The 13278-nt window shown below is 39.3% G+C and overlaps 1 protein-coding gene across 1 annotated transcript in view; it reads right to left on the bottom strand.

Moving 5' to 3' along the window:
- man1a1 (mannosidase, alpha, class 1A, member 1) overlaps positions 1-13278 on the bottom strand; it is a 191910-nt gene that overhangs the window by 21148 nt on the left and 157484 nt on the right. Inside the window, exons 6-7 of the mRNA XM_088929712.1 lie at positions 6820-6943; positions 6369-6462 (exon numbers count right to left, since the gene is read on the bottom strand). Coding sequence (XP_088785838.1) covers positions 6369-6462; positions 6820-6943 — 218 coding nt within the window. The remainder of the gene's footprint in view (positions 1-6368; positions 6463-6819; positions 6944-13278) is intronic.

The raw sequence follows: 13278 nt of genomic DNA, 5'->3' as shown, positions 1-13278 counted from the left end.
TATTCCGTACAGCTGTGAAACCAATTCATATAGAACACTTCTTAAGCTCCAGTCTTGTAGAGAGATTGGGAAGCTTGGAAACTGTATATTTAAGCTATTTCAGCTCACAAGGAAGGAGCATGGAGTGCAGAGGGAAGCAGTCTGGATTTGTACTGGATGACGTTCTCAGACTTCCTAAAGTGACCTTGTTTCAGGCAGTTCTGTTCCACATGGAGATATGTTACACTGACACCTTCATTTAATTACAGTTTTCGTTCTTCTATATCTTCTAGAAATTAAATGTAATATTTAACAAGATTTATTTTTATTACTACATTCTTTTTAACACGGAGGCGAGTCAATTCTCCAAGCTCACTTAAACTAAACTGTAAGACCTGGATGTCATTAGCACCATCTCATTTAGAAAAAAAATACATCAACATATTAAAAATGTAATTCTCCTTTGAATATCTTTGATCTAGCACTACATTAGTGAGCTGCTATAAAAAAAAAGTGCCAAAGAAAATCCTTTTCAAAGACAACCAGGTAACCATTACTGAGTTTAAAACAGAAATAAGACAATGACTTGTCTTTAGCTGCAAGAGCTTCAGACACCTGATACCAGACTTTAATGGCACACAGACCTCAAGTGCACTCCATTAATGCCTGCAGCAGCGCAACACACAAATGGGAAAAATGTCAAGACAAGTCAAACCTAAAAATGTATTTGTTGAAAAACCCTCTCCAACTATGCATTCAAGTAATAGTTGAAATTCAGCACATTGATGTAACCAGCTTATTATTTTTCATTTTGGTCCAAAAAAACAATTCTTAAAATGTTTAATGAACTTGTAGCTTAATTTCTCAGAACTTGTTTAATCTTTAAGGCAGCTTTGGTGAGCCCTTGTATGCCTTGCTGGGTAGCATTCATTCTTGAGAAATGATTCATATAACCGATAAAGACAAAGGTAAGATTGGCAGTTTGATATAATTCCCCAATGTTTTAATATTTTCAAACTGCTTCAAGTGGTTATTTGTGTGGTAACAGGTGGGCTGGACTGGACTATGCTTTGTAAGCCAGCTTTGGGGAAACAACAACACTCAGCTCGGTTGTAAAGAGAGCTACTGTTTAGGAAACAAGATCGCAATCGGTGACATGTGCAATGTGTGGAGGACGCTGGAGAAGACCCGGCAGGTACAGTAAGCCACAACGGTGACAGCTGACATAAACCCCAATTCCCTGGTGTCTGAGCAGCAGCAACTGAAACTGAGGCACAGGCAAACCCCTTGTTCACCCCAACACTTCGGAGCACCGACACGGCGAGAATATGGTGCATTTCCCTGACACTGAAAAGCTATGGCAAAGCCTACGTGCACAGACATGAAGGACTACACCTGAATGAGACAGGCTCTGGCTAGGGACAAGGATCAACTGAGAAATTCAAGAACATTTGAACTACAATGGGAGGGAGCAAAGAAACCATCCAGAGAGAGGGAGTGCAATCAAAAATATCACCCGAGAAAAGCAAAATATCAACAAAAAAAGGCAATAAAATTGTTCTGACATAATACTAGAAGAATTATGAGAAACAAAACACAAGTTATAGAAGCAAGTGCATCAGTGTGTTATTATAATGTTATCTGAATTACTGAAACACAGCTAACAAAAAGTGAAGAAAGAATGAAACAGCAGATACAGAGGTTTCTGAAGAAAAGGAAAATGGAAGAGGCAGAGTAATTTCAAACAAGGAGAAGTCAGCACGGTAAATGAAGAAACTACTGTTCAGTTGGAGTCTAAATCAAGTTTAGAATTTCAGAAAAGCAGGCAGAAAGAATGAGGCACTTTTCAGAAGGAGGATGCAACAGGACAGAAATGGAACCAGTGCAGTACAGGTGCAACAGTTTGAAGATTGTCTGCCAGGAGTGCAACACAGTTTTGTCCCATGAGCACTTGAATCAAGCTCAGGAAAGCAGTTGTGCAAATGCATAGGTTATCTAAGAAGAATATAAGGAGGTGAAATGTTAAAAAATACAGTAGTTTCCATTTAAGGAAAAAGTATATCATAAGCTACAAGCACAGCTAAAAAGTATAATAGGAAGACCAACAGAAAGGAGAAAAGAAATGTAAACTGCAGTGGAGCCTAAAATAAAATATATTTTCAGCATTTCAAGATCAAAATAAATGGTAAGGATGACATAATGTGTTTCAGAGATAAACATGGGCAGCTTTCAGATGCTAAAAAATGAAATGGCTGATTCATTAAATTAGTATTTCACTTAAGTGTCTACCAAAGAAGAAACAGAAAACACGCCTCAGGCTTAGCAAACAGAAAACTATATATTAAATTATCAGAGAGGAAGCAGAAGTGTTCTGGTACTAGAAGCACTTAAGATAAACAAATCTCATGATACACTACAAATGGCACTTAAGGAAACAAGAGAGGGTTTTTATTTGCCATGTACAAAAACTCTTCCCACAGTCTCACGAGGCAGGGCTAGTGCCCACGGACATGAAATTCACTGACGTAGCACCCATCCGTAAAAAAGGAAAAGACAATTATTCTTTGTTATGAACTCACCCAATCTGGGAGGGCCAACTGTGCGTTTTTCACATCCTGAGTCACAACTAAGAACCCAGAGTACTCCGACCCCAGGCAGCGGAGAGTAAGACAGACAAGACTCGTCTGACCCCAGGCAGCGGAGAGTAAGACAGACAGACTTATCTGACCCCAGGCAGCGGAGAGTAAGACAGACAGACTTATCTGACCCCAGGCAGCGGAGAGTAAGACAGACAGACTCGTCTGACCCCAGGCAGCGGAGAGTAAGACAGACAGACTCGTCTGACTCCAGGCAGCGGAGTGTAAGACAGACAGACTCGTCTGACCCCAGGCAGCGGAGTGTAAGACAGACAGACTCGTCTAACTCCAGGCAGCGGAGAGTAAGACAGACAGACTCGTCTGACTCCAGGCAGCGCAGAGTAAGACAGACAGACTCGTCTGACTCCAGGCAGCGCAGAGTAAGACAGACTCGTCTGATTCCAGGCAGCGGAGAGTAAGACAGACAGACTCGTCTGACCCCAGGCAGCGGAGAGTAAGACAGACAGACTCGTCTGACTCCAGGCAGCGGAGAGTAAGACAGACAGACTCGTCTGACTCCAGGCAGCGGAGAGTAAGACAGACAGACTCGTCTGACTCCAGGCAGCGCAGAGTAAGACAGACAGACTCGTCTGACTCCAGGCAGCGCAGAGTAAGACAGACAGACTCGTCTGACTCCAGGCAGCGCAGAGTAAGACAGACAGACTCGTCTGACTCCAGGCAGCGCAGAGTAAGACAGACTCGTCTGACTCCAGGCAGCGCAGAGTAAGACAGACAGACTCCTCCGATCCGCCCGTTACTGAATACACCTCAGTCTGTGCCGTCCCCTGCAGGTGGGGCCCAGTCCTTACAGACAGCACTGCCAGCCTGTAGGTACTGTGGAACCCCAGCTCCATTCCGCTGGCGAGATGACCAGTCTCATTAAGGAGCGTAACCTGCGCTCAAGTGAGCACCTTTATCGTTTAAAGTTCTTAGGAGGCCAAGACTTACATGTAGGGAAGCAGTGCAAAAGGTGAACAGAATGGAACATTTAAAAAGTTAATCATTCTGTTCACAGTTCACACTTTTATGAATTGTACAATGCAAGAGTAAGACCTTGTTTGTACACCGTGTACAATTTTGGTCTCCACAACACCAAAATCTATACTGCTGCTCTGGAATCAGTCTAGAGAAGAGAGCCCAGACACATTTCCCAAGTCAAAGGACTGCTCTTCACCGACAGGAGAAAAAGACTGAATCTTTTAAATTTTTTTTTAAACAAAGAAGAATATGTGGGAAATTGATTCAAGTATTCAAAATCCTCAAAGACACTGACAATGCCAACCTCAGCGCCAAGTTATTGAAGCTGACAACCCTGGCTCCTCTCAGAAAACGTCTGGCTGAGATCCTGAGATCAATTAGCTGGCGAAACAAATGAGCTGGATGAGCCAAATGGCCTCCTTCCATTTGAAAATACTATCATGTTCTTAATAAAGGACAGTTCAAAAGTAACACAAACATTAAACCGTTAATGCAAGTGATTTCTCTCCCACAGTGATACAAACGTCAACAATAAAAATACTGCAAATACACACTGTATTTTTATATATACACTGTAAATGAGACAATCACACAGGAATCATCTTGCACAAAGCAAATCAGTGATCACTGAAATGGAACGCATCTACAGTGAAACCTGTTAATTACTGTATCTGCAATGAAATTAATCAGAGATGTGGACAAGTAACCAATTAGATATGGCCTTGGTTCGTTAAAATACTGTGCTTTGTATATACTGTACTTTAATATATGTAATATTAAATGTTATTTATAGTTTTTTATTTCTTTTGTTAAACTATGTTCCTGCAAGGAAAGTACAAGCTTGTTTGGACTCCTGAGAAAGGATGCAGAGAGAGGTTCCACCTCGGTTTGCAGACTGAAACTGACAAAGCACAACGCAGACAGAGCATAACGGTGGATCATGCAGATGTTGGAAACGAAAAGGCAAAGCCCTCGCGTCTAAACATTTATCCGACCTTCAGAGCCTTTTCCACATTAATTACGGAGAATTACCGGAAAGCCCTGACAACAGGAGCCCCAATCACGCCCATCCACCTTTGGGGACACTCTGCAATAATTAGCCCGGTCTTGATGTGTATTACTGCAGGGAACCCAACCCTGGTGATGCACTGCGCAGCCCAGCACCGTCAGAAACAGCAGTCTGAGCCGATCTGTATGGGAGCTGGCAGCCCTCCAGCCCGGCCTCTCCCAGACTGAGCCTCACTGCAATGCAAAGAAAGCCATGGGCTGCTCTGGAAGAGGGACGGTGGGACTGAAAGCTTTATTAAAATCAAAGCCACAGCTCCTTCGCTCCTTCGCACTTCCAGGTATTATTCGTCCTGAGCAAGCAGCCAGCTTTAGAAAGCTCCAGCAGGCCAGACGTAGTGGGCTGTGTTATTACATGTGATGCATCAACAGAGAGAGATCTGCTCAGGCCCCCAAAGAAAGACCTAATGGTACTTAAAAAAAAATGAGAGAAAAAAAATGTTCCACAATATAAATTCACAATGCTGTTTGTCGCTGTGATCCTAATTGTTTTTGAAGTTCTAAGCAAGGGTGAAAAAGTAGATATAAATATTTTACCAAACAACAAAAAAACAAATTAATGTAATTTCAGCTGATCAGGAAAACATAAGTACTTAAAAGTATTCACCTCCCTACCAGTAATTCGCGATTTTGAAGAATTACAATGTGTATTTTTTTAAAATAAGTGTTATTATTCAAATTACTACGATAAAAAAAGATCGATACTGACAGATATGCGAAGGATGTTGAATGTCAGCAAATCCTGCAAAGAAGTTATAAAAATTAAATTTAGTAATTGCATAAGTAAATCAGCACTTGATAGAAGCTCCTTTGGCAGCAATAAGTGAAGTCAGTTCATTTGGATAAGTCTCAACCAGCTTAGCATAGTGGAATGATGCAATTGCCACCCATTCTTCCTGGTGGAATCGAACATGTTCTGAAGAATCCAACAGTAAATGTATGCTGAGACTATTAACTGCCCCCAGCAAATTTCAGCCAGGACTATGGTCCAATCACTGACATTCATGCTCTTGTTAAACTACTCCAGTATGACTTTGACCTTCACATCATGGTCTTGCTGAAATGTAATTATTCTACCTAATTTTAGATTCTTGGGAAATTAAGCCGTTTTTTCTCTAGGATTCACCTGTACTTTGAACCTTCCATTTCCCCCTCATTCCTGACACACTTTCTAGTCCCTGCTGATGAGGAACTGCCACCAGCACACTGACAGCGGGGATGGAGGTGCCAGATGGCTTGTGCCAGATGTAACGCTTTATAATTCCAGAAAAAAAAGTTATTTTTGTCTGACTGAACTTTTGAAAACTTCTACCTGTTGTCTAAAGAATAAAGGACCAAGTAAAGGTTTATTACATGCTGAAAAGAGAAGAAAATAAACACAACTTTTCGGCTGTGAAGCCTTCTTCGGGTGTGGAAGAAGAAGATAACGAAAATGTTGTGTTTCCTTTCTTCTCTTTTCAGCAGGGAATAAACCTTTACTTGTTCTTTTGCAGCCTACGCATGCTGATGCAGCTCCCCACCTGAAGAGTCTGAAGAGTCATGTCTGAAATATACCCTGCACAAGATGTATGAGTCTTTTTCAGTAAAGGCTTTCATGGTTCTAAAATCAAACGGCAACAAAAAGTCTAACCTTTGCAGGGGGGTGAATACTTTTGCAAGACACTGTGCTCTTTGGTGACATGAGACCAAGTAAAGGGGGAAGAGACTTACGCTGTCCCCACTGTCCGCTGTTAGGGTTTAAATAATTTGGGTACAGTCCTTGTGGTTTGTCCAAACGATTCAAAACCTTGCGAATATTCATTACCTGTGACATTGAGAACAACAACAAAAAAAAATTAAAAACACACAAAGGCCCTGTTATTTAAAAGAATAAAGCATTTTTTGAGTTCCTTATTGTGCCTTACTAAATGACTGAATACACCAATCTGCTAATTAATGTAAATCCGCAGGTATTAATAGACTTTCATTTTTTATTAATAGTCTAAATAACACTTTATAAAATACAGATTTCCCTTGTTTGGTAAAGATACTAGTTTGTGAATGAACAGGAATATTAATTTAAGCTGCCTGTTGCAAATCAAAATACTGTGTGTTTACTTCATCATAAGAAACGTGAGTGTCAGTTTAAAATGTATATTAATATATGTGCTTTACATTGTACCTTTTCTGCAAAAACAGGGTTCCCAGAAAGTTTGCTCAGGTGCATGAACTCCAGATGAAGAGTACCATATTCTGCCAATATACTGCTGCCTCCAGATGCCCATGGCCAGTTTCTCCCAATTCCACTGAAAAATACAACACAGAATCAAGATAAAACAAACCTGCATGCAGTTCACCCATCTTCTTTCCATGATGCTTTGCAGAGATTCAAGTACCCTTGGAGGCGCTCTTGTCAGTCACTGGTCACTGACCAATCACCTTCCACCAACGGGCCATGTGACTGAGGCTGGAATGCCGTTCCCCATTGTCTCTGGGAATGGGTTCAGCTCTACTGCCCTCTTACACAAAAAAGACTTTGATGATGAAGTTAGGACTAATGACAAGGGATACTGAAAACTCTTGAAGAATTGCAATCTTCTTTGAAGCCTTTCTCTGGAAATGTGTTATTGAATGAACAGCACCTACTGTAAAAATAAGTATAAGCAGACAACCAGATCTGTTCCAACAAAAAATAATAAAACTAGCTTCCACTACTAATGGTTTAATAATAGCTGCAGATAACATCAACTGCACCAACCTCTTTGTCATTCTCTGTTCCAAAGCCCGGAAGATTACTTAGATGAGGAAAGTTAAATGCAGCAATGTGTTAAGACATGCTCATATTACTGACATCATATCATACCTAATGCTTACAGGCTTTTTTCAAGTGTTCTGTATCTTACCTGAGACTTGCAGTTCCTCAAACAACAGAATGAAAGTAACGTCACAGACACTGTAGCGTGATCTCACCCATATCACTGGGTGCATCAGTGGGCTTTCCACCATCCCACAGCTCTCTTACTTACAAGCATAAACTCGAATAACACAACTCATTAGCTGAGCTGGATGTCATTATTAACACCACACATCACGCTTCAGGTTGACAATGCAAAAGAAGGTGAAAATTATCGTCATTTTGCTTTAATTTTAAATTTTTAAATTTCCTTCATTGTGCAACAGATTAAAATGTCTTCACACATCAAGGAACATTAACTGTACATGGGGGTCTCAAGATGCCAGTTCGTGACAACATGCAGTTTAACATGTTATGACTTTTTGAAGCGTGCCTTTAAATTGCCTTAAAATTTTAAAGGGTATACAACACTTCTTTATCCGTTAATGGAAAACCTTTTTCAGAATTTAAGTAAGATACAGTGTCTTCATACAGTTTATACTTGATACAGTAAGATACAGTTTTTCCTAAAAAACAGGTTCAGATCTTCTTTTGGTTTCTAGGCTCTTATTGTTATATAAAACATCTCATTGTTATTTAAAACATGCAACAAAGTGGATACTTCTGTCTTTAAATGCATGATTGCCCAACTATATTTTAAACTTCAAATAACATTGACAACACTCTCCCTTCTACTTTATCTACTTTATTCAGAAGAACAATTTTGTCTTAATACCATGTTGTTACACAAGTTGTTTCAAAAGCGTGGCAAGACCTTAAACTGAAATTTGATTCCAATCATTAAAGCACTTCTAGCAAGAAGAGAAAACAGTCAATGTTTCATAAAAGCTCAATTCCTTTAGGTAAGACCAATGCAGGGATAATTTAAATGTGATCACATGATAATCCACCACCCTCTTAAAATGCCTGCCAAATTTCAATTACCAGTTACTGAAAGTTCAAGAAATCTCCTTCTGAGTCACCCAGATTACACTTTTATGCCAATACCAATTATTAAGACAAATAGCTGACTGCAAGACTGGTAATAGTGCATAATCACAGCCTCCAAAAATAATCGCTGTTGTCACTTAGATTATTAAACCTTTTGTCTATAAGACAAAGTATGTAAGACATTTTTCATTAACACCATACCAAGCAGTTAGATTGCTAAAGGAGTGGCCATGCTAACAGCTGAAGAGCTTAAAAAAGCAAAATAATCACCCTGCAGCCAAGGGGAAGATCAGCTGTATTAGATAAGGAATCATAATACACTTATATCCCCTACTGAAGTCAAATCCTTAAGCACATCTAATGGCTGATGTGTTAAAAATCCTGGGGAAACCTGGGAGGCAGAAAAGTAGGTTGTTTCAAAAACTGCGTGAGAGGTCCGGCAGCCAGTTCCATATGACTGCATCTCAAGTAAGTCATGATGACACAAGCCCTGTAACAAAGGAGGTCTATACAGTGTACCTGGACCAACGAAAACCTATAATTCCAAATCATCTTGCTACTAAATTTGAGTGGACTTTCGTTCTCGACTTTATTTATGTCTGTATAAATAATGACCATTACTTTCCTTTAAAATTTCAGATATTGTATACACTGACGGTAAGCAATGTGTTGACATGAACTGAAATGAACAGTAGTATACGGCACTCAGACCTAAGAACAGCTGGCAGTGATGAGTGCAGAGCACGTGTCACATTTAATCTGTGGCAACTCTCCTACTATGAAAAAAAAACCATGCTGTTGATAAACACTAACGCTTTTGCAAGATGTCTTCACATTTGGTTGTAAATCCAGTAAGAAACCACAAAGCAAATGTAACCTCTTACCTGACAACCTTTAGTCTCCAACATTAATTACACCCAGGTTTACTCATAAAGGATGTGCTACCTTCACATTGCTAAAAATCAGATTCCTGCACACTGCCAGCCCATCCTGGGACAGGATGAGAAAACAGGAGGCTGGACAAACCTGTATCCATATCCGTAGAGATCAATAACAAAAGCCTCTTAATATTAGCAATCAAAACCCATAATAATTAATGGCTCTTAAAGTATTATGCTTTAAAGTAGGACAATCTACAGTATCTGACAGGGTCTTGGAAACATCAGTAGTTTCAGACCATTGTGCTTTCAACTGGAAATCAGAGCACAACAAAGTACAAGAAGTCATCAACAAGAATTAATTCAAAGCCCTGGGATATCTGTTCACTACAAACAAGATCTTCTGTTGATAAAGCAAACATCCAGAAGGTAAAAGCCTTAAAAAAATCTTCAATATCTTGGAAACTAAAGGCAGTGGAAAAGAGAACAGTTCTAGAAAATTTCCACCTGGCAAACTTTACAAAATGTTTTCCAATTATGCATTTTTTCACAAATTAGACTTTGCTGAATTAAGGGAAATGTTAACTTTTCATGCAAATCTAGAAATAACAGGAATCTTCAAAAACACATTACATTGCTGCAAGCTCAATCCCCCAATCTCTTCTGAATTCATGACTTGGAACAAAAAATAGCTTGTTAAAATCTGCACAGTGAGGAGCAAGAGAGAAGTAATAGAAAAATAGTTCAATCACTCATCCTCATTGTGGATGCAAGTGTTTATATAAATGGTAATGAGTCAAATCTGCTCTATTTGTAGAGATGGTGTCAAAAATAATTTGGTTTTCATTATAAAACTGATTACATCTTGTAATATAAATTTTATGAACCACAAAATATTTATTCTGAGGCAGTATAAAGAAATCTTCATGATATACAGTGTTACAAATACCCACATGTATACTTGCTTTTGGACCTTTAATCTTTATAAGGTTTATTTTAATTTTGTATGTGATCAAACAAAATAGAAGAGAAAGCATAGATGAGGAATAAATCAAACTGCAAAAAGTCCGCGGTAACTAACATTATATTTAATAACTAGGCATCGTGAAGCTTCAAGTGATTGGGAATGTACTGTCCTGAAGATGAAAGGGTAGGAGCTGTCTCTTCAGACTTCATCTTTGTCTGTTTACTAAATAAAATCAATGTCCGTGCTTTTGCCATGCTGTTTCATGATTAGCCATAATTTACTTTTACTGATACGATGCAAGAAAGCAGGCAGTGGTGAGCATTGCTGCCTCGCAGCGCCAGGGCTCCGAGTTCACTTCCAGACCTGGGGTGCTGTCTGTGTGGAGTTTGTGTGTTCTCCATGCGCTTGCGGGCGCGCCTGTTTCCTCCCAAAGTCCAGCGACACACTGGTGGGCTAATTGACTCCCGGTGTGTGTGTGTGTGTCCTGCGATGGACTGGTGTCCCATACAGGCTGTGTCTGTGTCTGTGTATGTCCTGCGATGGACTGGTGTCCCGTACAGGGTGTGTCTGTGTCTGTGTGTGTCCTGCGATGGACTGGTGTCCCATACAGGGTGTGGCTGTGTCTGTGTGTGTCCTGCGATGGACTGGTGTCCCATACAGGAGTACCCTGCCTTATAGGCTTCTGCACCCCTGCGCCCCTGTGCTGGACAAAGAGGTAAGAAAATGGACGGTTGGATATTAGAGAGCACCTGATATTCATTATAGCACTATAAACTGTGGAATATATATACAGAAACGTACAGTTAAAGTGCACTTTAATAAAATGCAGTAGTATGTATAACACTAGAGACACAAATGCAGTGCAAAGCCAGATATATTAAATATACCTGTCAAATATATTAAATTAGTATCAAAACATTTTGGATGGTACCGACAATCTTCCCTAACTGGATTAAAATAACGCACGGCAGAGTTGTTACTGTCCTCCAGGTTTGGTCAATTTAATACAAACACTCTGTCCCCAAGACAGAAACGGAGAACAGGTGACTTGCTCTCAGTTCTCATCTGCAACCAAACCACCATCAATATTCAGGATTCCTCACTGCAGATCACATCAACACAAATCCCAGATGATCTCATTCTTAATTTAACATCTCCATTAATTTACTTAACTTTACATTAGCTACAGTAGCACAACAAGTCACTCCACAGAATATATACTGCTGTGTGCAGTACAGTGTAGCTCTACAATCATCACAATCAAATGCATTGCAAGATTCAATTTTTGAGGCACATTTTCTGTCCTTCTCTCTCCACAAGGACATGCCTGAAATACATGCTTCCTAAGCTTTACTGTACAGTGCTAACCTAACATTATTAAAGGGGGTTAAAACCGCCTCAGACAAAAAAAAGCCAAGATCATTTTGGCATTTTGAAATTTTCCAAAGATTTTGCCTTGAAAAAACACTGCCACTATGTTATCTGATGTGCAGAGTGCATAAAATAAAACATGACATTGCCAAGATAGGCCCTGGCATTAAATCTAGCTATAATGTAGTAACTTGAGAAAAGTGTCAATGTGCTTATATTCAAAGCCTATGGGTACAGAACCTTGCATTCCCTATAAATTTTTCCAATTTGAAAACCATATATCTTCCTCGGCTTGCTCCTTCTGCGCTTTCAGCACTGGCAGATATACACTCACCATTCAGGACATAATTAAAATCTCTAAATCAAGCCACAATTCCATGCCATGTGAGCAAATGAATCCAAAGGAATAGCCCTGACTGAAGAAATAATTCAACTTAAAAGCTATTTTCCAACGCAAGCGCACAAGTTTGAGTACAAGGTGTCATGAGCTAAGGAGATGTTACAGTATCCTAAATATAGTTCTTCCTCACATGAGCTCTGTATTTAACCAACAGGAAATCACTTTTAAAAGCTAACACATACTATCTGATGTCCTTTATTCTATCCCTTTTTTACTGACGTTCTTCAAAACTACATTTGACTAAGCCTACTTTTTGATGAACACTTCTAAAAGCTGCAGATGTTCCACTGCCTGTTAATTTTATTAACTGTTTTCTACAAGACATGTAAATAAATGTATGCCTGGTATTAATCACATATATAATGAGTGAGGATATTAAACAATATAATAAGGTAATACTAAGAAAAACTACCACATAAAGTACAACAAAGTTATGGGATAAATATTCCATACAGTATCAACAAAATAATACAGGCTAATCATTTATTTGTATTTTCTTTATAAGAATACCATGTGAGAACATTTTAGATAAAACACAAAATCCATCTTACAATGCTTTGGTGGCAGAGACTTCCCAGGAGTCGGCCTACTCGGTACACAGAGACCCTGCTGGAGAAGCACACGATGCTACCAAGAGCTCTCACATACAGTACAGTGACACTTGTAATGAGCTATTAAATCCATGAAAGGAGAAACTTGATTTGTCTCATCTGCTTTTTGTCTTTTTAAAGTAAAATGATTAACAACTTTACAATTTAACTAGCGTACGTGAAGATTTTAATTTACTTCTGGCAGAGCTTTTACTTTCATTTAAGTAAACCCCACTTTGGCAGTCTTGAAGCACAGGAAGCACATGGCCAGGGCAAATACCTAGTTCTGTGAATTATTAGTTCTGATCCAAGATCACTGATTTCTCAATAACTGAGTTACTATAGCACCACATTTTTAATGTTTTTTTAAAAAATGTATGCTTAATGTGTTTGTCAGGTATCATTTACAATAATACAGTAATCTTCCACTGTATCTAGTAAATACAATTAAACAGTAAATACAGGTCTTATTTCCATGTTGGTCACCTACAGAAATTTCTTTCTTAAAATTAGTTGTTCTTCAATCACTTGGCGTACACAGGGATATATTTATAACGAAGAGGTTACAATGGGGAGCTGCAACTTTATGTG

This window comes from Atractosteus spatula, chromosome 2 (assembly GCF_055471065.1).
Source record: "Atractosteus spatula isolate fAtrSpa1 chromosome 2, fAtrSpa1.hap1, whole genome shotgun sequence".
Taxonomy (NCBI): Eukaryota; Metazoa; Chordata; class Actinopteri; order Semionotiformes; family Lepisosteidae; genus Atractosteus; species Atractosteus spatula.
Note: the sequence above shows the minus strand (reverse complement) of the source record. Positions and strands in the feature narration are given on the sequence as shown.